The sequence below is a fragment of the Poecile atricapillus genome, chromosome 1, assembly GCF_030490865.1.
Source record: "Poecile atricapillus isolate bPoeAtr1 chromosome 1, bPoeAtr1.hap1, whole genome shotgun sequence".
Lineage (NCBI taxonomy): Eukaryota > Metazoa > Chordata > Aves > Passeriformes > Paridae > Poecile > Poecile atricapillus.
The window spans coordinates 73,846,062-73,870,862 of NC_081249.1; the positions used below are offsets into that span (position 1 = coordinate 73,846,062).

At 41.9% G+C, this 24,801-nt stretch overlaps 2 protein-coding genes across 2 annotated transcripts; one reads left to right on the top strand and one right to left on the bottom strand.

The window, feature by feature from the left end:
- Positions 1-1,821: 1,821 nt before the first annotated feature.
- On the bottom strand, positions 1,822-3,295 carry LOC131574794 (uncharacterized). Its single transcript, XM_058829540.1, has 2 exons — positions 2,890-3,295; positions 1,822-2,604 (listed from the first exon to the last, which is right to left on the bottom strand). Exons 1-2 carry the CDS (start codon positions 3,293-3,295, stop codon positions 2,417-2,419), a joined length of 594 nt encoding a protein of 197 aa, XP_058685523.1. The 3' UTR covers positions 1,822-2,416.
- On the top strand, positions 3,192-24,317 carry SLC35F2 (solute carrier family 35 member F2). The gene is made up of 8 exons (XM_058829539.1): positions 3,192-3,474; positions 9,385-9,560; positions 10,078-10,205; positions 15,163-15,322; positions 16,948-17,104; positions 17,896-17,948; positions 18,570-18,724; positions 22,957-24,317. The coding sequence occupies exons 1-8, from the start codon at positions 3,338-3,340 to the stop codon at positions 23,173-23,175; spliced, it is 1,185 nt and encodes a 394-aa protein (XP_058685522.1). The 5' UTR covers positions 3,192-3,337; the 3' UTR covers positions 23,176-24,317.
- Positions 24,318-24,801: the final 484 nt, after the last annotated feature.

The following is a 24,801-nucleotide window of genomic DNA, read 5'->3' on the forward strand; positions in this document are numbered from 1 at the left end:
ATAAAATTACTCTATTATTCTAAGAATTTAATACATTATATAAAAGAAGCATCTTTAGGAATTATAAATCTCATGTATACAATGGATAAAAGAATAGAAAAAACCCTCCCAAAATGCCATGGAGGAAAACATAATCTGACCATGAAGGACCTCTAGTGGCATGTATACTTCCAATCAAAAAACCCTGACATTATGCTTGCTCAGCATTTTAGAAGGAATAATTTCTGCAGTTTCAGATTTTGACTTCAATTCATGTAATATTTTTTGTCTTTCCTTCAGCTGACACAGATGCAGAAAATATAATTTTGTTACAGTCATATACAACGAAGTGTCTGGCTGAACAATGGCTTTGCCCTTTACTTGTTATCATTATTATCTACTTTTATCACCTATTCAGACTTAGGATTTTCTCAGCAGAAGGAACAGACTGATAGGACACGCTGGAATGAAACTGTTTAGCAAAAAGGAATTGAAAGCAGATGAAGATGCCAGAGCTATGTCTGTGTTTTATTTGTTATGGCTGTGCTAATTATTTTATTTATCCTCAGCTCAAAAGTTTTTGGTTTTTTTTTTTGGGGGGTGGCATTTGTTTTTTGTTTTTTTTTTTAAGCAGCAATAAAAGCTATGTTGGTACTTTTGAGTTAACCTTTCACCCATTCCAGATTATATCCAAATATAAGAAATATTTGTATTCTTAATTCCTTTTGGTCACACTTCAAAATAGTTTGATAATTTAGACACAACTTTTGAATACGAATAATTAATTTTTAAAGCATTCAATAAATTTATTGCTAAAAATTCTTAGTCAAAAAGGAGATACATACCTACCAGTTAGTCTAGGGGCCCATTAAGCTTCCAGATACATCCTGCCTGCAGATAAACTAGAGTAATTTCCAGGGATTTCACTCATCCTGGAAAAGACACAGTGAACTATGTTAGAGTGAAGGCAGTTACTTCTTAGAGCACCAGGAACAGAGTTTCTGTCTCTGAAAGAGGATGCACATAAAGGCACACACTGCCGTGTTCTGCTGGTGGGGTGGCACAGGGAAGGGGAAACATCAGTTCTGGGCTGGATGAAGGGTGTCTGCAGCACCGGTCAGCTTGGCTGGCACACACTGCTGGCATCTCTGCACTGGCATGAGGCAGCAAAGGGGACAACAAAGATCCAGAAACCTACAGCCACAATCACACCTGAGATGGACCCTGAATTTAGTAAAGCTGCAGCCTGAAGCAGGAGTAGCTGAACACAAAGTCATGTTTATCTCAGATATCTCTGCATTCGTGGCCATGTTGTCCACAAACCATAAAAATTTCCTACCATGGTGAAGTTTATTACACTTTGCAGTGAACTTAGTCCCCAAAGTCTAACAGAGGGCACTTTAACAGTTGTTGTTGCTGGGTTTTTTTTTTGGTGGTTGTTGTTGTTGTTAAAATTTAAATTAAAAAGAGATCCCAGCCTGTTTAAACTTCTTATTTTGTTTCATATTTTTAGAATTCATAGATACCCCTCTGGCACTGCAATCTTTCTGCAGCTGAGCAGATCCAGGGTAAAGCTCTGGCCTGGTAGTGTCCTTCTGGAGTGAGGCTGCTGCAGCTGGCCTGTAGCAAGGAATCCCAAAAGCTGAGCTTAAATGGAGACAAAGAGCACCAAAGACATGATCCCCCATCTCTGGAAAACTGGCAGCAGATTGCAGATGTAGGATGAATAAAATTAAACGTGTAGATAATGGTACCAGAGCTGTTTAACTCAGTTATGACTAAATACACAGAGTCTGATAATTCTCCTTTTTTAAAACTTTTTGTTAGTTTAGGCTTTGAAGAATCAGGACCAGCACAACCTGATTCATACCTATCATAACGGTGGGACTAATCTTGACTGATTTCTTGCAGGAGTCACAGCAGGATTTTTATTGGATTTATTAGAGAATTCAAAATTTATGTTTTTAATTTATTAGGAATTCAAAATTAAAATACCAGTAAACTATTCTGTTATACAAGTGAAGGAAAAATACATAAAATCTCAGTGTAATAAAGAAATGGGTATGTATATTATAAATATAGAAGTATATTTATCAATGCTTTAAAAACATGTAATTATACAGCTTTTCTTTCATAATAACGTCTAACATTACAGCATCACAGAGTCAAAGAGGCTATTTGGGGTCCTCTCCCATGTAGCCAATACCTTAGTGGGTATTTGGGCCTGGGCCCTTGGGGAAGGGGGAGACTAAAATTCACCTTCATTAACGACAGTGCATGGAATTGTAAAGAAAACCTGAAAATGGCACAGTAATGCCTCTTTAAGTCTCCTAAATCTAATCGTATAAGGATGAATTTGAGTAGTAGCATAGGGGAATAAACGCAATTTAAGTGAGAGAACTACGAAAGAGGAAAAAAAACACGTCTGAAAAAAATGTTACAGTGTTGCGGGGAGGAAGATGAACTCGTGGTGCTCTGCGGGGAACAGCTGAGGGTAGAGACCAACAGTTTCTTGTGGCAGAAAATCCTTTCTGCCGGCACAGCCAGGACAGTGATAAATATTTGCCCCGACGAGGGCCGAAGATTGCTCTTCCTGGAGACGCCTCTGGGGTTCAGTTCCATCATCTGTGACACATACAGAGCACCATTAGAAGTACTGTTAAAAAACCCACCGAAGTACGCAAAATGTCACCAGGTTCTCCAGGTGAGTTGCCCTGAGACGTGGGTGAAGACAAGCAGGATGTGGAAAATCCAGAGGCATGGGAAAGAAGCAGCAAAGAAGCGGGAGCTGTAATGGTTAGAAGCCGCGAGGCTGCGCAGAAAGCCGCGAGAAGTTAAACTTGAAGAGCACCCAGTAACTTCTACTCCTGTAACTGGCGGATACAGCGCCCGAGCTGCCCGCGCACCGACCCGCTTGGGGCTGCCCGGCTCCCACATGCCCTGGAGCTCGGAGCCTGCGCAGGGGCTGGCGGCAAAGCAGCCCTGCGGGGACCCGCACCGGGGCACCGGGCTGGGCTGCTGCCGGCAGCCCCGCGGGAGAGCAACTTAGCATCGGCGCTGCTAAAGCCCTTGGCTTATCCCAGCTGCACCCAGCGGCTGAAGGAACCCGCGGGGCCGGAGCGCGCCCAGGGGAAGCAACACCGGCAGAGCTCCGACCCCCCGCCCCGGCAGCAGCCGTGCCCCTCCCGGGGGCGGCCCCTCGGCGGGCACAAAGCGGGGCTCGGCCGTTGCCAGGGAGGCAGTGTGCCGCTGTCCCGGTGCTGCTGCTCGTCCCTTCCGTCCGCCGGGTGCCGCCTGCGCAGCGCCCGCCCTCCATCGCTCGCTGCCGGCGGCCGCGGGGCCGGGGCAGCGCCGCGCCATGGAGGAGGCGGCGGCCGCTGCTGCCGGGGCACCGCCGCCCGCCGCCGCTGCTGCTGCTGCTGAGGCCGAGCCATCGCCCGGGGCCGCCGCTCCGCGCCGGTTGCTGGCGCTGCTCGGGGCCAAGCTCTGCACCTGGTGAGTGCCCGGCCTCCACGTGGAGCCGCGCGGCGCCGGCCTCCCCGCCCGCCGAGCGGGGGAGGGAAGGGAGGAGAGGGAAAGCGTCCTGGCCGCTCCCTTGGGCGGCGTGCGGAGGCCGCTCTGCAGCCGGAGGGGCCGCGGGGTGCCTGGGCCGGAGCGGCCGCGGCGGTGCGGGCCCGGGGTTACGGGCCGGGGGCCGCGGGGCCGAGCAGAGCCCGGAGCCTTCGGCCGGCCCGGCACAGGGCAGCCCGGGGGAGCTCTGGCCACTGCCCCGGGAGCGGGCGCTCTGATGCCGGGGCTGCTCCGGGAGCGCCGCCGAGCTGCTGCAGCCTGAGGGGGCTGCTGGGCGGGAGCGCTCAGGTTCGCCTCGGCTGAGCCTGGAATGTGCGAGTGACGTTTTGACTCCTGTTGAAGTAGGACTGTGCTCTCACACATAAACACGTGCATTCGGCTTTTTTGTTCTTCTCTTTTCCATTTTTTCCCCCCCGCACTTTATCTGTTTTGTAGTCTTCAACCAGCATCGTTATGAAGGGCAAGTAATGGGGGATAGCGAAGGTAATAGAACAAAATAACTGAAATGAGGTGTGGAGTCCATAAAGACCAATATCCCCATTTCCTCCTTCCGTGAATCAGCTTAGGACAGAAACCCGTTCAGGTATATCTTTTGAAACATGAGCACTCATTTCTCAAGCTGGTACTTGTGAAGCACTACCTTCCAGGAGAGCAGGACTACATCCTCAGACTTCTAGGCCATCCACTTACAGCTTCACTTTACCTCTAGGGAGGAAAACCAGTGCCTGTTTCAGAGGCTTTTTTTCGGCCATATGTTTGGTCACTAGTAGTTACTGCATGGGATTTGTCAGCCAAGGGTGTGCTGGCTTTCCTGCCAACCTCATGCTCACAGGCTGTAGTCTGGCTGCTGGACTACGTGATGGTGTGTGCTGGCCAAGCAGAGCCTTATTCCAGTGGGCAAAGCCTCATCTTCTCTTTTGGTTATAAGTTTTTCTCTTTTCACTCCTCCTGCCAGTCAGGCAAGACCCAAAACGCAAGACAGAAACTTGTTCAGTTGTTCAGTATCCTCACCTATGCCATTAGTTTTGCCAAAGGGTTCCACTATGAGAGTATATGGAAGGTACTTGAAAGAAAATCGAGAGCTTTCACTGAATTTTACAAAGTGTTGTCTTAGATACTGAATTGATATTTTTTCTTATTTTTTTTCTCCAGGTGACAGCAGGCTCAGCCACTTCAGTTTTGTTAGAGGCCTTTCTGAGTCATAGGAAGGTTTAATAGTTGTATGTAATAAACTAGGCTGGGTCTGGGTTTTGTTGTGGGATTTTTTGGGGTTTTTTTTGAATAGAACCATTAGAAAATATATTTCTGGTGCTTTTCTGTTTTTTATCTTTTGCAAATTAAATTGACATCAGTTTCAAAGCAGAACATGAAAAAATTAACTTCTGATGGTACTAGTTCTTAAAAATATATTCTGTTGTTCTTAGTTAATTGCTAAGTATATATATGGGTTCGGTCTGAACCTGAATTTTCTCCTAACCACTAGCATGAAAAAGTGAGATTATTGAAATTAAAAGGTCACTTCCCCTCCTGTTTAGGTAGAGTTCAGCAGTTAAAGCTAAGTGCAAGTAAACTCTGTACGTGAACAGTGTTGCCAGGCTTTGCTATGTCAGTATTAGATTGTTGGAATAAATTAAATAAATATTTGAAAAGTTGTATTTAATGTAAGTTAAAAGTTCACATTAAAATCACAGGATTTAGTAAACTAATTGCCAGTAAAGATGTTAACTGTGTGTTAAATCTTCTTTAACTTCCTCCAATATAGACTCTGTTTGTATTTTAGTATCTTGGTGTATTTTTTATTCTGCATTTCACATGAAGCCAAGGAAAGCCAGCCTGAGTTTCTCATGATGTTGAGAGCTGCACATTATTCAGTGTTCACTTGAGAACACTTTGTGGCAAACTTTCATACTCTAAAAAGTTCCAAAATGACTTTAGTTTTGCTCAAAACCGTAGATACAGCTAGCTAAGATAGGGTGGCTGAAGGGAGGGGAGGAATAATTACTTAGTAGCTTACTACCAAGCATTAAAAGCCAACAATAACACCCTGCCCCCCCACTACAAAACTAAAGGCCTTTTCAGACCACTTACCTTGCATCATCTGAGACTCCAAAGTGAATTAGTCCTTTCCAATGCATTAAAAAAAAAAAACCAAAAAGCCCAGAGAGGATTAAGTTCTGGCGTGGAAAAGTTAATAATTAATATATTTCAAAAACCAATCAATTTTTAATGAGAAAGTCGCTGTCATCGATTTTCATATCAATACCAAAAGGAATGGAAACTTGTGTCTTTAAAGCATTTCTCTCAGAAGAAATTGTCTTGCAAAATGCAAACAGTAGGATTTAAAGTTTGCTCTCATTTTACAGAGGATGAAATGTATTTTTTTAAGATAAGCTATGAGCCCAGTGCATCATGCCAGGCGCATGGTGATTTCTTCTCAATTTGAAGAAATCAGTTTTGACGCTCTGGCAAATGGTGTGAAGGGAAACCATTGCTGCTTCCTGCTGAGGTTTCCACCTGGTGTTGTGGAGCAGTCAGGGCAAGATGCTGTCACACACAGCTGAGACAGCTGCCAGGTATGGAGCGTTTTGGGATTCACAGAAGACATTTTTTGAGGGCAGCCTTCCACCGTTGGTGGACAAAGTCTTTCTGTGTGTTTTTTGATGTTAACATTTTGAATCTGTTCAGGCAAGAAAAAAACTCATTGAATTAAAATAGACAAAAATAGAGAAGGGCATGAGGTGTGACGAAGCCTGCTTGCTTTGTCAGAGGCCTTTGTTACAGTAGAAGTAAATGCTGTAGCACTGCCAAGACATACATTAACTAAGTAGCAATGATTGTTAGCGCACTAACCACAGAGAAAACAGTTCTGGAGGTTCTGGACTTGCCTCTCTTCCCAAATGCAGAAATTCAAGGAGATAATTCCTTAGGTACTTTAAACTGGGGAAAAATACAAAAGCTGGGCACCAGCTTAGTGGAGTTACTCCACTGCAAGAGGGCAGATGGGTCTGTCTGGTTTTCAGTAAATGATGGTTGAAGCAGCTCACTCAATTGCTAACAAATTTGAATGGCAGCAGGTTTTCCCCATTTTACCCTTTCATTGGAGCATGGCGCGATCCGGTTTGCCAGAACACTGCATGCAGAGTCCAGGCCTTTGCTGTAGAGAAGGTGCTGTAGCTCAGGGGGAGCGAAGTTGCGCATTGCAACTCATATCCTAGACAAAAATCTTTAAAGCCCTACCACACAGAAGTCCATGTTAAACAAACCTCCTTAAAAAAGTTTGTGGGGTGGTATTGCCTGTGCATCTGCCCTTCTCCATGGCAACACCCAGGAGGTAGGTGAAGGGGAGTTTGTGTCCAGATCAGGGCTTCTGCCAGCCAAGGCAGCTTTAACCTCTTCTGGTAGCATGTTGATGAGTGCAGTTCATTTTGTGCAGCACACAGGCTTTGCTCTAGTAAAATTGCAGCAGTTTTGTCCAGTCATGCCTCTATTTGTGTCTGATCCCTACCTCCACATTCTCCTCCCAGCTAGTCCAAATGCAGGGTGAGTTTAGTCCAATGAACTGCTAAAGGCTTGCTGTGTTCCTCATGTGCTGATGGTGAAGAAGAAGAAAAAAAATTCTGCTGGTTTGGGGCAAGAAGCTTTATGTGAATAATAAGTGTACGTGTGGTTTTTTTAAATGCCTGAAACCACGTTTGTGTATGTTGTTCACCATAGTATCTTCCTTTGAATTTCAGTGGGTCTTCTGTCATTTTACCTGCTGCAAAGGAGCCAGAGTTCACAGGGCTGGCAAAGGGCAAGCTGGAATCCTCATCCATGCCTACTTGAAATTTTAGCTAACCTACATCACATTTGTTCTAATGACAACTGATTAAATTCTTTACATGACCATAAAAATATGTTTCTGCATCAGCCAGAATAATTAGCCAGAATGTGTCTGATTTGTTCACTAAATAGCACAATCAGAGCATTGACCAGAATATAAAGAAATGAAAAAGAAATCAGCTACAATATAGCAGAAGCGACGTAGCTTCAAATTTTTCTCCTGCTATTTTTGATGAAAGCCACCCACTACCCCCCCCATATGTATTTAGAAATCTGTTTAGAAATGAGAATGTTTTTCTTTCACACACCAGTAAGAATTACTCAGATGAGACTGGATAGTACCTTACAATATTGTCACATGGTATGTAATACTTAGAGTGTGAATGTGCACCCGTCCTGGGATTGGCAAGGTAAGCTGTAGTAAAGCATTGGGTTCAAATCTCTTGGAAGTACAGCATGGCTGGACTTTGTAGAGATTTGCTGTCTCATCAGAATGGACTTGGAGAGAAAAATGTGCCCAGCAGCATTTTCTAAGTCGGAAGAACTTGATGTCAGGCTGAATGAAAACAGGATTCATGCAGGTGCATTAGAGTCTGTGCAAGGAAGATGCCTCCCTTCCAAAAGGAGGGATTGATTATATGATTGTAGTTGGGTTTAGGATGCCCTTCTCATTGCCTAGCAGCTGGATTGCACAGCAGGGTGAGCTGGTATTTACTGAAGTCACCTTGGGAAAACAGCCAGCGTTACTCTCAGGTGGCGTTCCTGACACAGGGGTGTCCTGCCAGAAGTCAGCATGGAGAGATGTGGGCACAGGGTCGGTGCAGAATCCTAATGGGGTCCTTTCTTCCCTTGCTCAATTAATTTGAATTGAAACAAATTAATCAATTGTGCAGACAGTTAAATTGTCATCAGTAGTCTTCAGAGTAAAGGGATTAAACATGAACTTAACAGACCTGTACAGACAGCACAGGGCTGAGCTCTTGTTGCTGTATATTGTGCATGGGCAGAGGCAGGGGTGGTACAAATCTGCATAGCTCCATGGGCAGGAGAAAGAGCAAGCCAAAAAAAAAAAAATACATAGTTACATGCTCCTATTTGTCTAGGAGGATCTGGAATAGTTCATCTTACATTTGGTGAAGAATTGCTTCTAAAAGAGCATGAGCTTTTTTTTTTCTTTTTTATTCCCTGCTGGCTGTGGGTGGGACTTGAGCTGTAAATACAAACATGATCTTACCCAAAATACATTCTTAACTCCATCCTTAGTTGAAGTAGAACATGATGTAATAGAACTGAAAGAAATCCACAGTAAGTATTAATTATAATAATTCTTATTACAAGGAAGGTTTTTTTTGAGGTGAGAACAAGCAAACACTGAAACAGCCTCTGCAGAGATGTCGTGGAGTTACCATCACTGGAGGTTTGCAAGATGCAACTGGACAGGACACTAAATAGTCTCATCGAGGCTCCCTTTCCCATGAAGGGTTGGACCAGATGATCTTTCAAGATCCTTCCAAATGGAGCTGTTCTTTGATTTTATTATTAATACTCCAGCATTGCTCATCTTAAAGTCTCAGCTCACTAAAACGAAGGTCTCAGATGAGCCTGAAGGTAGTTGTGCTTTATCTCTGTATTGTAGATCTTTGTTGACCAGTCAGGATGGAATTCAGTGGAGGACAAAGGATTTAACTCAAAACATGCCTAATAATAAGAGTAGGACCTGTTACTGGGTAGAGCCTGCCAAGGTGACTTGTTTGAAGATCCTTGCAAGTAACTGCAATCTTCATGGTGGTTTGAACTGGCCTCTCTTCTCACATGGCTGTCCTGAGGTTAGACTAGACCTTCTCCATACACAAAACCCTGCTTACCTGTAGATCAGGACAACATTGGGAGGGAGTAGAAAACTAACAGTGTCAGTCTAGAAAAATGGCATTTTCCCTGTAAAACTAGCAAATATTGTTTTAGAAACTTTAATGTTTAATTCTAAGCTTACTGTTTTGTCTTTTATGTTCCCAGGTATATTTGGAAAACTATAATTCTGGGCCAGGTGCTCTCCATGTTTATCTGTGGGACTGCTGTTACAAGCCAGTACCTGGCAGAAAAATACCAAGTGAATACTCCAATGTTGCAGAGTTTCATCAACTATTCTTTGCTGCTTCTAGTTTATACAACAATGCTGGCATTTAGGACTGGTATGTGAAATACAGGATGGGAGATTCTGGTGCATCTTTTTCTCTTTCTACATTTTCCTTTCAGAAAATAGACTTCAATACTCATCCTAGTTTTTAAAGTTCCTGCTTTATAATAACACATGGAAATTAATTTCAAGGTTAAATGTGCATTTAATTTGATATAATTCATATCTGTTTCACATTTTGTGCTCTTTGGTTTGAAGTTCTGTGTTATATTAGGAAAAATAAGCTTCGTTGTAACATGCTTTGTTGCCAGAGGCTGTTTAGTATTCCTCCTATTCTTATTAATTTCCTCTTTAGACAACTCTAGTCTTGCTGTGTTTTTCTTCATGTGGAAGAATTTCTATGGTTTTCACCATTGCATTATCTCCTTCCAGGCTGTGTTTCCTGTTATTGTATCTTAAACAACGGCAGGCAAAGTCAATCGTGATATTATTTATGCCTCTAAAAAGCAAAATTCCCATGCAACGTTTGGTTGGAAAGAAACAAATATTGATTGTTGCTTTCTTCTAAATAGGCAGTGACAGTCTTTGGCAGATTTTGAAACAGAGATGGTGGAAGTATATTTTTCTGGGACTGGCTGATGTTGAAGCCAATTACGTGATGGTAAAAGCCTACCAATATACAACCCTTACAAGTGTGCAGGTAAGGACTGATCTCTCTTTTCAAACTGTTGCTTTTATTACATTTTTGGACTGGTTTCTAAAATGAGATTCATAGGACAGACATGGAAGCAATTTAATCCTGAAAAGAACTTTCTAGTATCTATTTTCTCTCTGCAGTACAGGGAAGAGCATCCTGTATCATGAAAACCTTTCCAGGAAGCAGAGAAGATTGACTGGTATTACCCTGTGCCAGCTCTTGAGTTGAACCCTAATTATTTTGATAAAAGCACTTCTGAGAGTTTGCTGACAGCCACTCAGTTTTTTCTCCTGACACAAAATTAAGATTTATGACCAGATAACAGTCACTGAGTGCAGGTTCTTGCTGATGACAGTGAGGTGGATCTCTTGCCTGGTCCTAGAAGCTGTGGTAGGCATTGTGAGATGTAACCCTGCCTGTGAGGACACACTGAATGTGTCAGCTGGTGTTGCTGTCCACGCAGTGAGGGACCAGCCTTGCGGCTTTTGGATGTGGCAGTTCAGGGCCTTCTCTGGAAGAGGTGGAAGGAAGGTCAGCACAAATAAAGTAATAGTAGATATCCTCTGCAACACCAGTGCTTGATGCTGCATTAGGATAAATCTTACGTTCTGAAAAAGCTCTATGAACAGAAGGGCTAAAGCTGGGGTTTCTTTGTCACCCTACACAGACAAAAGCTGCTGGAAGAGTCAGTGCTTTTCTCCTACCTCCAGCTCCAGCCTCCTGAGCTTGCAGGGATAAGACTGACTCAGAACACTGAGCAAAGTGGGAGTAAACCCTGCCTTTGGCTGTACTGTTGGTGAGCTGTGTCAGGCCCAAGTTAACTCATTGTGTGACTTCACAGCTACTGTGGGAACAAGGGAGAGGATGTTGCATGAGCAAGTAGGGAGTGTGTCCAGGTTGTGCCAGTTCATGCCTGCTGTTAATAGTGATGGGAATCTGTGGTTGGGGTCATGGCCCCACTTACCTAAACTAAAAAAATGTAACATAAAGACTTGGCTGTTTGTTGGAAAGGAGTGTTTAGGTGTCAGTGTTTTACAGAGTCAGAGTGATAGGGGTTAATATTTAAGAGAATTACCTGTAGAGCAATAAACTCTTGCTCTTGTGGTCTGGGCTCCCTTTAGGGAATTGCAGTAAACTTTCTTTGCACTGCTGAAGACCGGTTGTGTCTCTTGGGTTGTTTTGTCACATTTCCAGTTCATACTTATGTGTTATGACTCATTAGGTCTTTAATCTCCTTACAAGTAATGCCTAAGAAATCAAAGTTTTAAGAGTGACTTTTTTCAGTCTCAAGATCAAGCTGGTGAGACACTGTATGACCTTGTACTTTACAGCTGAACAAGCCAGGACTTTGATCCAAGTACTCAGAAGTAGTAAATCTATTCCCATGATTTCTTTCATAGAAATTATGAAAGAGTAGATACAATAGATTGTCCTGTCCAGTTGCCAAAAACTCAAGCATTTTCTGAGTCTTTTTCTGTTGTGGTAACCTTGTGACTGATGCTGCTTTGTGTCAGTTCAGTAATTACGATTTTGTTGCAATTGCCTGTTGTCCTGAGGTTTCTTGCACATTCTCTGAAGACACCAGTTTCTCACCATTGTCAGATATGAGATACAGGAAAAAAAACCAAAAACAAAAGCTTGTGATTTGCTCAAGTGTGCAAGGCATTTTCTTTTTTTTTTTTTTTTTGGCAAGCAATTTTGCAGCTACTTCAGTACCTGTGGTTCAGAGCACCCAGCCCGATGGCCTGTCTGCACTACTGGCTGTTAGTGGATGCCCAGGGACCATGAAAAAAACACAGGGGTTTATGGCACCTTCCCAAGTGCAGTGTAATCATTGTTCAATGATTGAACAATGTCTGGCTGGAGATTCAGCTCACCACTATGAAACGTAGCTTCAAAGATACCTTTTTTCAGCTCAGCAAGGAACTTCCATGTATTTTCTCACACACACACACACACACACACAACCACACAGGCAGAGCTGGCTTCCCCTTAGTTATCGAATACCAGCATTTTACAGGAGGGGTTTGGAGATTTTTAAGGTGATAACAGTGGGATGGCAGCTCTCATTTTTTGGTAAATACAGAAGGGGACTTTGGTCCACAACTGAACTGTTTGGCTGTGGCTGAGGCAGTGCCAGTATGCTCCTTGCTGCCAATATCCTTTTTTCCTGTGTCAGGGCTTGACTGTGCTGCAGTTTGACCATCTATTATGGCATGAAGCTGAATTGGGAGAGGTTCTTCATTCAGAGGGTGTTTGGGCACTGGAACAGGCTCCCCAGGGCAGTGGTCACAGCACCAGCTTGACAGAGTTTAAGAAGCTTTTGGACAACAGGCACATGGTGTGACCCTTGGGGTATCCTGTGCATGGCCAGGAATTGGGCCTAAAGATCCTGGTAGGTCCCTTCCAATTCAGGATGTCCTGTGATAATAATTCTGTGATCTATAGCAAAAAAAACCAAGCAGTGTAGCTGTGGTTTGATGTTTTTAACATGTTATTGGGCACATTTAGCATTCGCTCTGTAGATAATTCAGACAGAAATGTTTTTTGGGCAACTATTGACAGATTGTCAGCTGATGGAAGAGTGCTAGCCTCAATAGGAGAAAATATAGGATGAGCTCCTGGGGCTCAGCTGGAGGCTGCCCTGAGGGAGTCTTGTGGGGAATGAGCACAATGAGCAGTTGAGCTTGCTTGCTTATAAAGCTGTCTGAAGCTGGCAATTATAAGCAAACCAATGATCTCCAACTATGATAATTTATTAACCATGTATTAAAACATCTTTTAATAATTTACCCTACTTTTAAAACCTCTCATAAGCAGTGTGGCCAAAATATGGCTTGAGTCAAAACATTTGTAAATCAAATCCCCCTTGTTAAAAATACAGGCTAGAATTGAGTAAGATGAGTTTGAAGAGGCTCTACTGGAAATGGTAGTCAGTACCACAGTATTGCTGTAAATGTTGTAAAACCTCAATAAATGAACTTTATTATTTTAATTGGTTCCACTGATACAATTCATCGTGATATTACATCTGCTTTGCACCTCTTTGATCTTGATCCTGTGCAGAAGACCTCTGTAATGTACTAGATGAAGGGAAAGTACGATCCAGTAGTTGGAAATCTGATTTCATCTGTCTGTAATGGAGGGTAATTGTCTCCTGGAACAGATTACCAGAGGGTGTTCTTCATCATTTGGTGCCTGTGTATCCTGGCTGCAAGTCCTCTAACCATGGTGCTGTGGTTCTACAGTGTGTTCTTGGTCTGGATGCAGCAATTCCCCATCCGGCATTACTGAAAAAAGCTTCTGGCTCATTATGTACTACTCCCTTACATCCTAATTAAGATGTTTTTTAAAGGCTTTCTTTCTGATCGGGTTGAAAAACTGCTTGGAGGTTGGAAGACTACATGCTAACATCTCAGTTAATGGAAGTAAAAGCTTACTTATTAGTAGAACAGGTGTCTACCACCAGAGGGGTAAAAATTTTGCTTTATAATGCTTGTAATATTTCTTGTTGTTTGATACTAATCAAAACAGTCAAATTTAAAGGAAATGTTAGAGATTTTCTTGAGTCTACACTAATGATAACATAGAGAACAAGACTTGTGACAAGAGAGAAAGTCACAGTGTGATATTTTGTATGGTGTAAAGAAATTGTATGGTGTATTGAAAGACTTGGTATCACATATTGGGACTTAGGTAGTTGTAATGCCTGATAATCCAGCCTGAAGCAGTACTTTTACACTTCATAGACTTTACAAACTGGACAAGCTGGAGGCAATCCAAGGAGCAAAGACAAATAGATGGGAGGATTAGAGGCACTGTTAGGATTTAATCTTTAACAGCTGCTCTTAGCACCATGCTTGTAAGACTTTACTATGTATAGTTATGAACAAGTAAAACCAGACTTACCATCAAAATGTTAGCAAGTTTGGTTGAAGCCCTTGTGGACAATGGCAGAGCACAGAAGTTGACTGCAGTGGTGCACTGAGGCAGGCAGAGTCTGGAAATGAACGTTAAGAACTAAGAGATTGCAGGGATTATGTCCCAGTCCTACTGATCTGGTCATATTTTGTTGGGGCTTCAAGAGGCCAAGTTTTAAGGGCTGACATTTGAGAGTAATTTCTGAGGAATCTTTGGGAAGCTGACTGTATGTTCTGCTCTAGGCTGTTCCCTTATGTAGTTCTGTGGCACTCTACTGAGACAGAAAAGACACCTTTTCTTTCCTTTGACAAATTCAGAAACAAAATCTATTTCATTGAATTAAATATTAAACTAGTTATGATTAGCACAGTGATCTTGATGGTATTTGGTTATTGTAGATCAATATACCTGTTTTATGATGCAGTGTATATTCTTCTGTATTAAGTATACACCTAACTCTTGATACTTCCTGTTCTAAAGAATAGGTGAAAGATCCTTGGAAGTGTCCAAGGCCAGGTTGGAGTGGTTGAGTGGAAGGTGTCCCTGGCCATGGCAGAAGTGTTGGAACAAGATGAACTTTAAGGTCTCTTCCAATCCAAGCAGTTCTGTGATTCTTGGCGGTTTTAGCAGCGAAGCAAAGATATATAGAAACATGTAGAGAAAAAATAAAGAAAGATAAGTCAGATATTTACATGTGTACATGAAGCCCTGGGGAGCAATGCTGTTTCAGAGAAACATTCTAGCATTCATTTGTGAAGCTGCAAAGATTGATTAGCTCCATCATTAGAAGAGTTTCAAAATCAGTGCTTTCCTACCAAGAGAAAGTGGACCCCTGCTCCACCTCCTCCTTCACTTGCAAAATGCTTTTAATGGTGAAATGTGGGTCTCGCCTCTCTCTTAAACAAATCTGCTGGGGCTGCTTTGCAGGTTTCCTTAACATCTGATGATTGGAAGTAAGATCCTGTGCATTTGCTTTCAGGATGTTGCAGTCCAGATTTGGGGTGGGTTTCTAACTCAAACAATTTTTCTTTACACACAGCTCCTGGACTGTTTTGGGATTCCTGTGCTGATGGCTTTGTCGTGGTTCATTCTCCGAGCAAGATACAGGCTGATACATTTTCTTGCTGTTGCCATCTGTTTGCTGGGTGTGGGAACAATGGTGGGTGCAGACATTTTGTCAGGGAGGGAGGACGGTGAAGGTAAGAAGTCCTTTATTCTGTGGGTTAAGGGCAGAGAGATGGTTCCTGCTGTGGACAGGAACTTTTAAAGCAGAAATTGTAGCAGATACAGTTCTGTTTTAAAAGAGAACATGTTGCTATTTTTATTTCTTGTCCAGGAAGAGGAGTTGTTGATTTTTTGGGGAGCTGTGGAATTTCTTTGCTTATATGTTTGGATATTTCTTCCACCTTAAAAAAACCAAAACAACCCACTTGTGTTAAGCTTAAATTTTGCTACTGTTCATTAGACAGTGTTATGGAAAATCCCATTCCTGAAAGCTTGTCCACCTTGACTGTCATGTGAGATGGTTTAGCAGAAGAAGCTGCCTCTCCCTGCAAACCGTGTCTTGTTTATATGGTATCTACCTGCTGGCAGCCAGACTTCTCTGATTTTCAGTTTTCTCTGGCTACAAATACCACATAAAAAGTTGCTCTCAGCAGCTGACTTCTCAGAGTTCTCTTTGGCAGACCCAACAGAAATGGTCCATGTGTCCCCAGGGTCACAGTCTGGAAAGCAGGGGCTTGCTGTGGGAGTGCAAGAGGAGGTGGGGCTGGATGTCAGGATTCCTGGGACCTCTGTGAGGGAAGCTGGGCTCTGGGGCCAGGAGCCAACAGATAAGGGCAGGTCTTGTCTTTTCCATGAAAGAAGCTTAAATTAACCCACATCACAGTGACCTTATTTTGAATAGGAATTTTGAATTTTCAGAGCCCGAGGGTATGAGAGAAGGTAAATTTCAGGGCATTGCCTTCATCAGGCAGCATGGAAATTAGACTGTGTGGTGTTATTTTGGGCCCTTACTGTAGGCAAGACAAGACAAACTGAAGTTTAGCTTTACTGCTATGTGGTACAAGTAGCTTGAGGGAGAATATTTCCCTGAGACATTAGGCAGTTGTGCTTTATTTGCTGACCTGGGGATCCTTACTGCTGCTTACCCTCATATTTTTAACATAATTTCTTAGTGATTGCTTAGGGAAGGAAATTTAAACCAATCGAAGGATTTAAACAGCAGCGATCCTCTTGTTATTTAGTGGATGCACAGAGACATTTAATGATGAGTGATTGTAGCACAGGGAATCCCATTTGCAGTATAAATACACTGCAGCAGGATACACAGAACCACCCTTCTGCAGGGCCCACTTAGGACATGTCATAAACCTGAAACTGAGTCTGGGTGCCTCCAAAATCAATAGGCTGATTTTAGCAAGCCTTGAGTCGGGCCTTACTGCAAAACTGGGGACAATATTCTTGAAATGCAGAGAGCATCTGTAGCTCTCATTCCCTCTAACTTTAGGGATTTTGCTCAATTCCCTACAGTGGCTGAGGTCAGCAGAAGTAGGATTGGACCAGATGATACAGGAGTGTCTTGGCTGGGATGAGATGTAAATGCTGGGTTTAGCTCACTCCACACCGTGCAGGGTGAGCTGAGCAGGCAGCAGAGCCTGCTCAGACACTCCTCTGCACACGCAAGGAAGGGTTTCCTTCCCCCACTTCCCCTGGAATGAGCTAGGAAGATAGAGATGTTCAAGATAAACTTGCTTGCTTTTTTAAGGAAAGTTAAAAAGTGTTTACGGCATTACCCTTATTGTGGATTAATATTTCTGTACAGGTAGTGACGTGGTGATTGGAGATGTCTTAGTGCTTCTTGGTGCTTCTTTGTATGCCATTTCTAATGTGTGTGAGGAATACATTGTGAAAAATCTGAGCAGAGTGGAGTTTCTAGGAATGGTGGGCTTGTTTGGGACTATTATCAGCGGTCTACAGCTGTAAGGATCTAATATTTATTTTAAAACTAATTAAGAATATACTATAGATGATTGCTTGTATACCCTGAAATGATGTTATTAAATTCTTTGTTGCATCTCTATTTGGCCTATATGGGAGTCTTTCCACTTGAATTGATTTTTGTTGCTGATCAGCTTCTGTTTTATATCCATTTCATTTGCACTACTCCTATTACAGCAGTTCTAAAGCTGAACTTCTGCAGTTGAACACATAGGATACTTGGCTGTATTTTTGATTTTGCTGATGTTTGTGAGGATACTCAGTATGCTGAGGACTGTTCATAGGAATATATTTCTTAATGGATTTTCTCTGTGGAAAAGATTAGGAAATAATTGTTAGCAGGAGATTGTCCATAATAAACTCAAGTTTAAAATGAAGCTATGTATACTGTTACAAATAACCACATTGGAGTAACAGATCAGATGCACTTAAGTCTGTCTGATGAATTATATAGTCCTCATTTCTCATCACTATAGTCAATAATTTCCTCAAATGGTATATAAAATAAAACTGAATTGCTGAAGCATTAAAACACCTGTGAAGAAGGCATAAGAATTAAATAACAGTGCTCTTGACTTTCAGGCACTTTAATTTTCATTGTCTTTTTTCATGCTTGTTAGATATTTGAGCTAGTATCACTCAGTAAAATTTGAAACAAAAAAAATGAATGGCTTATAAATCAAAATGTTTCTTATATATTTGGTAATTGAATTCTCTATTTGGATATGTTTTTTTTCTTTTTTACTGTATTATATCTTTTCTCTAACTCTAGAGCCATTGTGGAACATAGGGAGCTAATGAGAATTCAGTGGAACTGGAAAGTTGGTATGTTTATGGCAAAATAATGTTCATATTACAGAACACTGGAAAATAAATAATCATTTAGACAATGGTGGGGCTTTTCCTTTCTTTCTCTGAATAACAAGCAGCATTAATATTATATTTCACAAGTTTATTTTCTTCAACCTTTGCAGCTCAGCAAAGGGAGAGGGTCTGCAGGATTGAACATTAAAATAGGTTTTGCATTTTACATATAACTTGAAATAATTTTTCAAAATAAATTGAAATAAATGAAAATGAAACCTGTTTAATTACTTTGTGCTTGTCGTTGAAACACATCACAAGAACATTTTTCTGTTGTCCTTCCAAAATGAAGTACAGGAAAAATTGACACATTTTGACCTGAACAGAACTAAATGCTATCAATAAGCGTGGCTCTAAATTTCTTCAGTCTGCTCTTATGTTATGTAGGAACGAACAAGAACTTTCTTGTATAGATACAGTCATTCTTGCAATACAAGGTAATCTTCCATGCTTCTCTTACATGTACAATCCCATATCTTTTAGGAGATAAAAATGCATAGTTTTAAAGCATCTGAAGAATATCGGTGCTCTATAAAATCATAGTTCTGTGCCTGAGGAGTAACTTGTCACCTTGTTTCACAGCACTACTGTTCACAGCCTTTGCCCTGTGCATGTTTGGGCTGTACAGCTTCATGCCAGTTGTGATTAAAGTTACCAGTGCAACCTCTGTCAACCTGGGGATTCTTACTTCAGATCTCTACAGTCTCTTCTTTGGGCTTTTCCTGTTTTTGTACAAGGTGAGTACATTCATTCCTTCGCTTTCACATTCTTTCAGTGATGTTTCTACTCCAAAATTGTGAACAAAGTGTAATGTTCTTGAAAGCCCTGGAACAGTCATTGGCACCTGCCCATTTCTGCAGCTTCTATCATTCATTGTTGGCAGGTGTCAGTCAGGAGGAGTCCTGTTAGTTAATGACAGAGCCTCACACCATTAGCCAGAGAGCCATTTTCAAACTATTTCACACTTGAAGGAATAAGTTAATGTTAAGAGATAGTAAATGATTTCCTGAGGTGTTCCAATAATAGAGTTTTCACTGAAAGCCCTTTGTGGAACTGTATGTTAGATCTGGTTCATTACTCCAGGTGTCCAGGGAGGGATTTTCAATCTCCCTGTCCTGAAAGGCATTAGGTGTCAGAAAGAGGACCAGCTTGGTTTTCAGAAAATAATATTTTCTTTCAGAAGTTTAATCTGTTCATTACCAACATTTTGGGATGAGAATCAAGCTGTCTTAGAGATGCTGCTAAGGAGAGACTAAGGGATCTGGAAAAAATACAGATAAATGTATTATTCTATACATTCTCCACAAGGCAGTTACTTTTATTGTGCTCTAAATATTTTTGGCAGTGTCTGATCAAGCTAAATGACAGTGCTAAAAGGATTTCATTCCAGCCTCCACTTTTCATCCAGAATCACTTGTGAGAACCTAGTTCATTAAAGTAATTGGAGTAATTGAGTCAGCTGCTCAGTGAGTGGAAGGACTGAGTGAGAAGCTTGTGAACTTCACTTAGGAACTTAATTTGTATTATTCCATGTGGTTGCTTTCTCTTCAGCCAGAAGCTTTTAGGTCAGATTTGTTTTCTGAAAATGAAGACAGTGCAGAGTCTGGTAATGGTAGCTGATAGGTAATGGTAATCTGACAGCAGCTAGATTTTCCTTTTCAGGAGTCTCTTAGCTCAGCTTTCGTCCCTGTTTTGGGTTCCAAACTACAAAGCATCCATTAAAAATGAATGCAGGAAGCAAACCATACTTATGGTCTAACTTAAATTAACTAATTAAATCCTTTCTAAATCACTTCCAAATGTGGATTTTGACACCCAGATAGCTTAACTCGAGAAGTGATTATAAATTTATATTCATAATAGTGAAGAGGAAGAAGAGCTTTGGAAGAATATATTGAATTTTTATTTTTCAGGTTTTTAGCTTATTTTCAGAAGAGTTTTTTTTGGGAGCAGGCCATCTCATGATTGCTAACCGCAAGGTATTCTGGTACCAAAAGGAAAAATGAATAGGCAGAGACTTTGGGATTGCGTTGAGAGAACTTCAGATATTTATTGAAATAGGAACATGCATCTGGGGTTAGAAACAATGGAGTAACAAAAAGGGGAGCAATAACAATGCCACATCTGTCGTTATCAGAGTGTCTGAGATAAGTTATTATCTCACCTGTTACCTGGGATAACCATGAATGGAGAGAGTCTAATTTTGACATGGCTCTTAGCAGTAGAAAATCTTACTGCCAAGTTAACCATATAGTTTCTTTACCTACGGGGCAAAGAAACCAAGCAAGATGTTTGCTGGATTAAAAAGCACTCTGGGCACAGGAATCTACAAGCAAAAGTACAGGGAATTGCTCTGGATTCCCTGTTACCCTGTGATATTTCACAACAAGCTTCTGGAGGCATGGCTGTGCTGTAGAGTGGAGAGAGCCACAGAGAGGTCTGAATTGCCATGGTTTGAGCCTGCTCTGAAACAATCAAACCAAAGGACCACAATCAGTGGCTACAGCAGAGACCAGGCCCAGGAATTGATAAAGTTTTGACTTGTGCACAGTCTTTTGCTAATTCACTTAACTTTTCAGCCCCAGCCATGTCCATTTTAAATGAAATGTGAATTTTTCATGCCTGTTTTGAACTCTTTAATTTTTTTTTTCCTTTTACTCCATAATGAATCCTTGCTGTGCTTCCTAATGAACTCATTATATAGATACCTGTAATCCCTCAAGAGATATTGAAAAAGATCTTCACATGCATTAGTTGTATAAATGGCTGTAGAAGGGAGTATACTGCAGAAACAGACACTAGATGGTGATACAGACCTCCAGTAACATTTAAAGTACTCTCTAGGCTCAGCAGTGGGAATGAGGGTATCAGCTGCACAAAATACGATTGAAATCAGTCTCTGAAGCAATAAAGTTGTTGCAATATTTGAAATTTAAAAAAAAAAAAAAAAAGGAAAGAAAAACTGCAGGAAAAAACCACTGAGTTCTCCTCAAAAAGAAAAAAAGAGAGTGTAGGCCTGATGGAGCAGCATGGGTAATGCTCACCTGTGTCAATAAATCCAGAAGTACAGGCAGGCCTTGAGTCACAGCTATGCTGCAACAGCTTTGGCACCCGGTAACTGTATCCACTCCTGGAGGAATTGCCTCATCAGGATCAGAGACACCTCCAGCCTTGTGGGCACTGCACTGCACTGCACTGTGAGAGGGGTCTGCAGTTCTGTGACTGCACAGCCACAGGTCCTTGCACACAGGTACACGCTCACTCAGGGCCTGAGGCTGGAGAATTTGTGCAGGTGGCTGGACACAGCCCCAGGCTCTGCCCATTAGCTGGTAACAGGTCAGCAAGAGGTATGACCACGGGGGATCCTGCTGCCTCCAGTGGGGTTGTTCAGAGCTTGATGCTTCCTCCTGTGGGGAGCGAACACTCGGATCCAAGCTCCTCCAGGCAAACAGCCACCAAGGTGAGGAGGGAGGGCACTTAACACAAGGCTACTGTGTTTAAGCCTGCTTGTCCTTCTGTGTGTTGCCATCCAAGTGCTTCCAAGCCAGGTGACTGCCAGCTAGGAATTGCGATGCCTTAATTGTAGGTGCCTCAGTCTTTTTTGGAGAAAGTTCCTATCATTCATTTCATCCTGATAAACATATTTTTCAAGCATGTCTAATGAAGCTAAAGAAGTTGGAGGATATTGAGGATATAGAGGATAGAGGTGTGTAGGATATGCTGTGTCCTTCCTCCTAGTGTTTAATCAGTGTGGTTTGACACAGGGAGTTTGGAGGATTTTAATAAATGTGCTGAAAAGCGTTCCTGGATGTGGATGACTTCAACACTTGGTATTGTTAAATCTGGTATTATGAAGTAAGTATTTGTCTTTCTGTCAAGGTGGATGAATCTTGGCAATTACTGTAATTTTAGCAGGCAAGTGAACAGTAGAGTTCCTGATGTACCTCTGCAATTTGTATTCTAGCTCTCGCCACTCTTCACAGCTTGCAAATGCCAATCTTGTAAAAGGAGCCCCAGCCTCTGTTCCCTCAAGGACCTGTTTGGTGTAGAGAGCAAACTGGTTTTGATCCAGCAATAGCACTTATGTAGCCCTGCAGATGGTTAGGAAATCTGTGCAGAGAACCAGCTGCCCCGGTGACTTGCAATAGCACAGTGATTCATCTCTTGCCAGAACCTGAAATACTTGCGTGTGCTGGATCAAAATTCTCTTAGGGGTAGAATGTTTAAGTATTCATGTGTGTAAAGAACTTTCATTCAGTATAACTGTGTTTACACCATTTGTTCTCTCTCTTAAGATTCTTGTATGTAGACCTGAGGAAACTCCCTGTCCAACAGTCTTGGGAATGAGATGCAGAGAAAACCAGCCAGTGGCCCAAGTCTTTAAGTAAATAGAGCTGTTGAATTTCGGTTTTCAGACCTGAAAGGGTAGCTTTCACTGATGTCTAGAGAAGGCTGACCTAGAACAGAGGGTAGGCAGAGTTAAGAATAAAGTAGGTATTTAGTGAAGGTCTTTAAAAGATACACCTTGGGCAGTACAAGGGCCTGGCCAGGCTACATGCAAGATGGAGCTAAAATGGTCACTAAATGGATGACTGGTCATGAGGTCTCGCATTTTTATAGGTTTTGGGCCATCTGCATATTGGGGTTAATTGTCCAATTAGAGCTTCAGGTTATGAAGTCCCATCCTCCTTGTTTTCTCTCTTCAGTCCACTGTTGTTTATGCTTTTGGGGCTAAAACTTGTAACAATTGTCCTTGGTATCAAACTAGAAGAGGAATTGTTTTGTCTACCTACTCTGTGAAGAGAGCTCACTAACACTTCATATGAAGCTCAAAACCACACACCTAGACAGCACAGAATCTGAAAAATATGAAAGCTAAACTTAGGGCATCATCACATCCTTGAAACAAGGCAGCATTGGCATGTTCTTGACATCAGGCAAGACTTAATGCATCTCTTTCTCCTGCTAGTTTTCAGCTCTTTACATCCTGTCCTTTGTTGTCATCATCGTGGGCTTCGTCATGTACTGCTCCACTCCTACTCGGACGGCAGAACCCACGGCCCTGCCGCAGCCCAGCAGCACCGGCCTGGACAACGCTGCCCTAAAGCTGGAGGAGAGCGACAGCGAAACCCCAGCTGTAACTGTGCAGTTCACAAGAGGAGAAACGGTGGTGGTCAGCACTGATTAAAGAAATGGCAGCACTTCAGAACAGAGCTTTTTTTTTAATTGCCAAATTTCCCTCAAATATTAATCTAGAGAACTATCCTACTGCCAAGGCACATGTCACACTGTGCTGGGTTTAATGCACTTGATAGACTTTTAAGGCCAGATCCTCAGTCAGTGAAGCTGTATTGATTTGCCCTTCCGGAAAATCTGGCCTTTAGACAAAGACAGATTAGTATTTATGTGGAGTCTCTGGAAAGTGAGAGACTGTTATTTTTAAGTGCTTAATTAACTTAACAACAAATGCTTGGGGAAAAAAACTAAGCCAAAGCGAGCTCCCAGGTCACTTAATAGGGAGCAAATATGTTTTATATTGCATTAGGGACCTAAATCTACACGATGCTGTCTGAGGGCTTCATGGTTTCCACCCCTCAGTGCAGGATGCCCTCAGATAGCATCTTGTAAAAGCTGCTCAGCTTCTCTCAGGACCTGGTTCTGCAAGCCATAGTACATTCATACACCTTCTATGTGCCAGTGGACTTCATTCCTTTATGGAAGGATTTGCTGCCTACATTCCACCCTAATGTTTGTCTCTTCATACTGCTGCACTCCCTGTCACTGCTGGGGCTGCTACATGTGTTTTATTTTGAATTTTGTTAGTATGGGAAGTTTGAATATGTGTTTTTATAGTTCCCCCGTTTCTCTCTCTGGCCTTTTGTTCAGTGCATTCCCATTAGCTGTGGGGGAGGCAAAGGCAGACTTTTCCTCTCTTTGGTAGAACTGAAAGTTGGGGTTTTTTTTCTGGATGAGAAAGCAAAATGGTTTGAACAGAAGTTCACTTCTCAGTGAATTTCTCCCTGAAACGAGACACATTTCTGCTGAAAGAGTTGTAATAAAATTGGCATTTCTTCAAAAAATTGAATCATCTAAGCCAACTCTCATGGCATCAGTAACAACATAATATCCAAAAGGTTAGGTGCTTTCAGTAGATACACTGGCAATTTTCCTACCCCTCTTTATATTTACAATAAATGTTTGAAAAATACAAGGCTGCAGTTTTAAGATCTGTAAAACCATACTGGGGTTTTATTTTATTATATATTTTGTACAAGCCTTCAGAGCTCAGGTGTGTGAAGTTAAAAAAGAATAAAGTATTCAGCAGCTGGAGAGTTGGTCTTGGTTTGCTTATTTTTGAAGCTAGGATTTCTTTACTGCTTAAAATTGTATGATTAATTTTGCCAACCAAATAATACCCTTATTGGCTAAGCTTTTCTCTAGAAGGAAATACGATATTTTTCTGAAGGTACTGGTGATCAAATGACACAGACTGGGTTTGTTCTTCTGGTGCAGTTCATTCAATCAAAATTTTCCAGGAAATATGGAAAAACCTGATTATTATTTAGCAATAGGAAAACAAAGTTTCAACAGATACTACGGAAATAGTCACTGCTCTTTCACTGTATAGTTCATGCACAGAAGGGTGAACAGGTGCTGATGTTATATGGAAAACATTTGGGTCCTCTCCCATGTAGAATGCTTCTTTTGAAGGGGGGATGATATTTATTTTGATTTCTAAAATGATATTGTATATGATCAGTGTAACAAAATGTAGATTTTATCTGAAAGTACATGGAAGCATGTATTGGCTCAG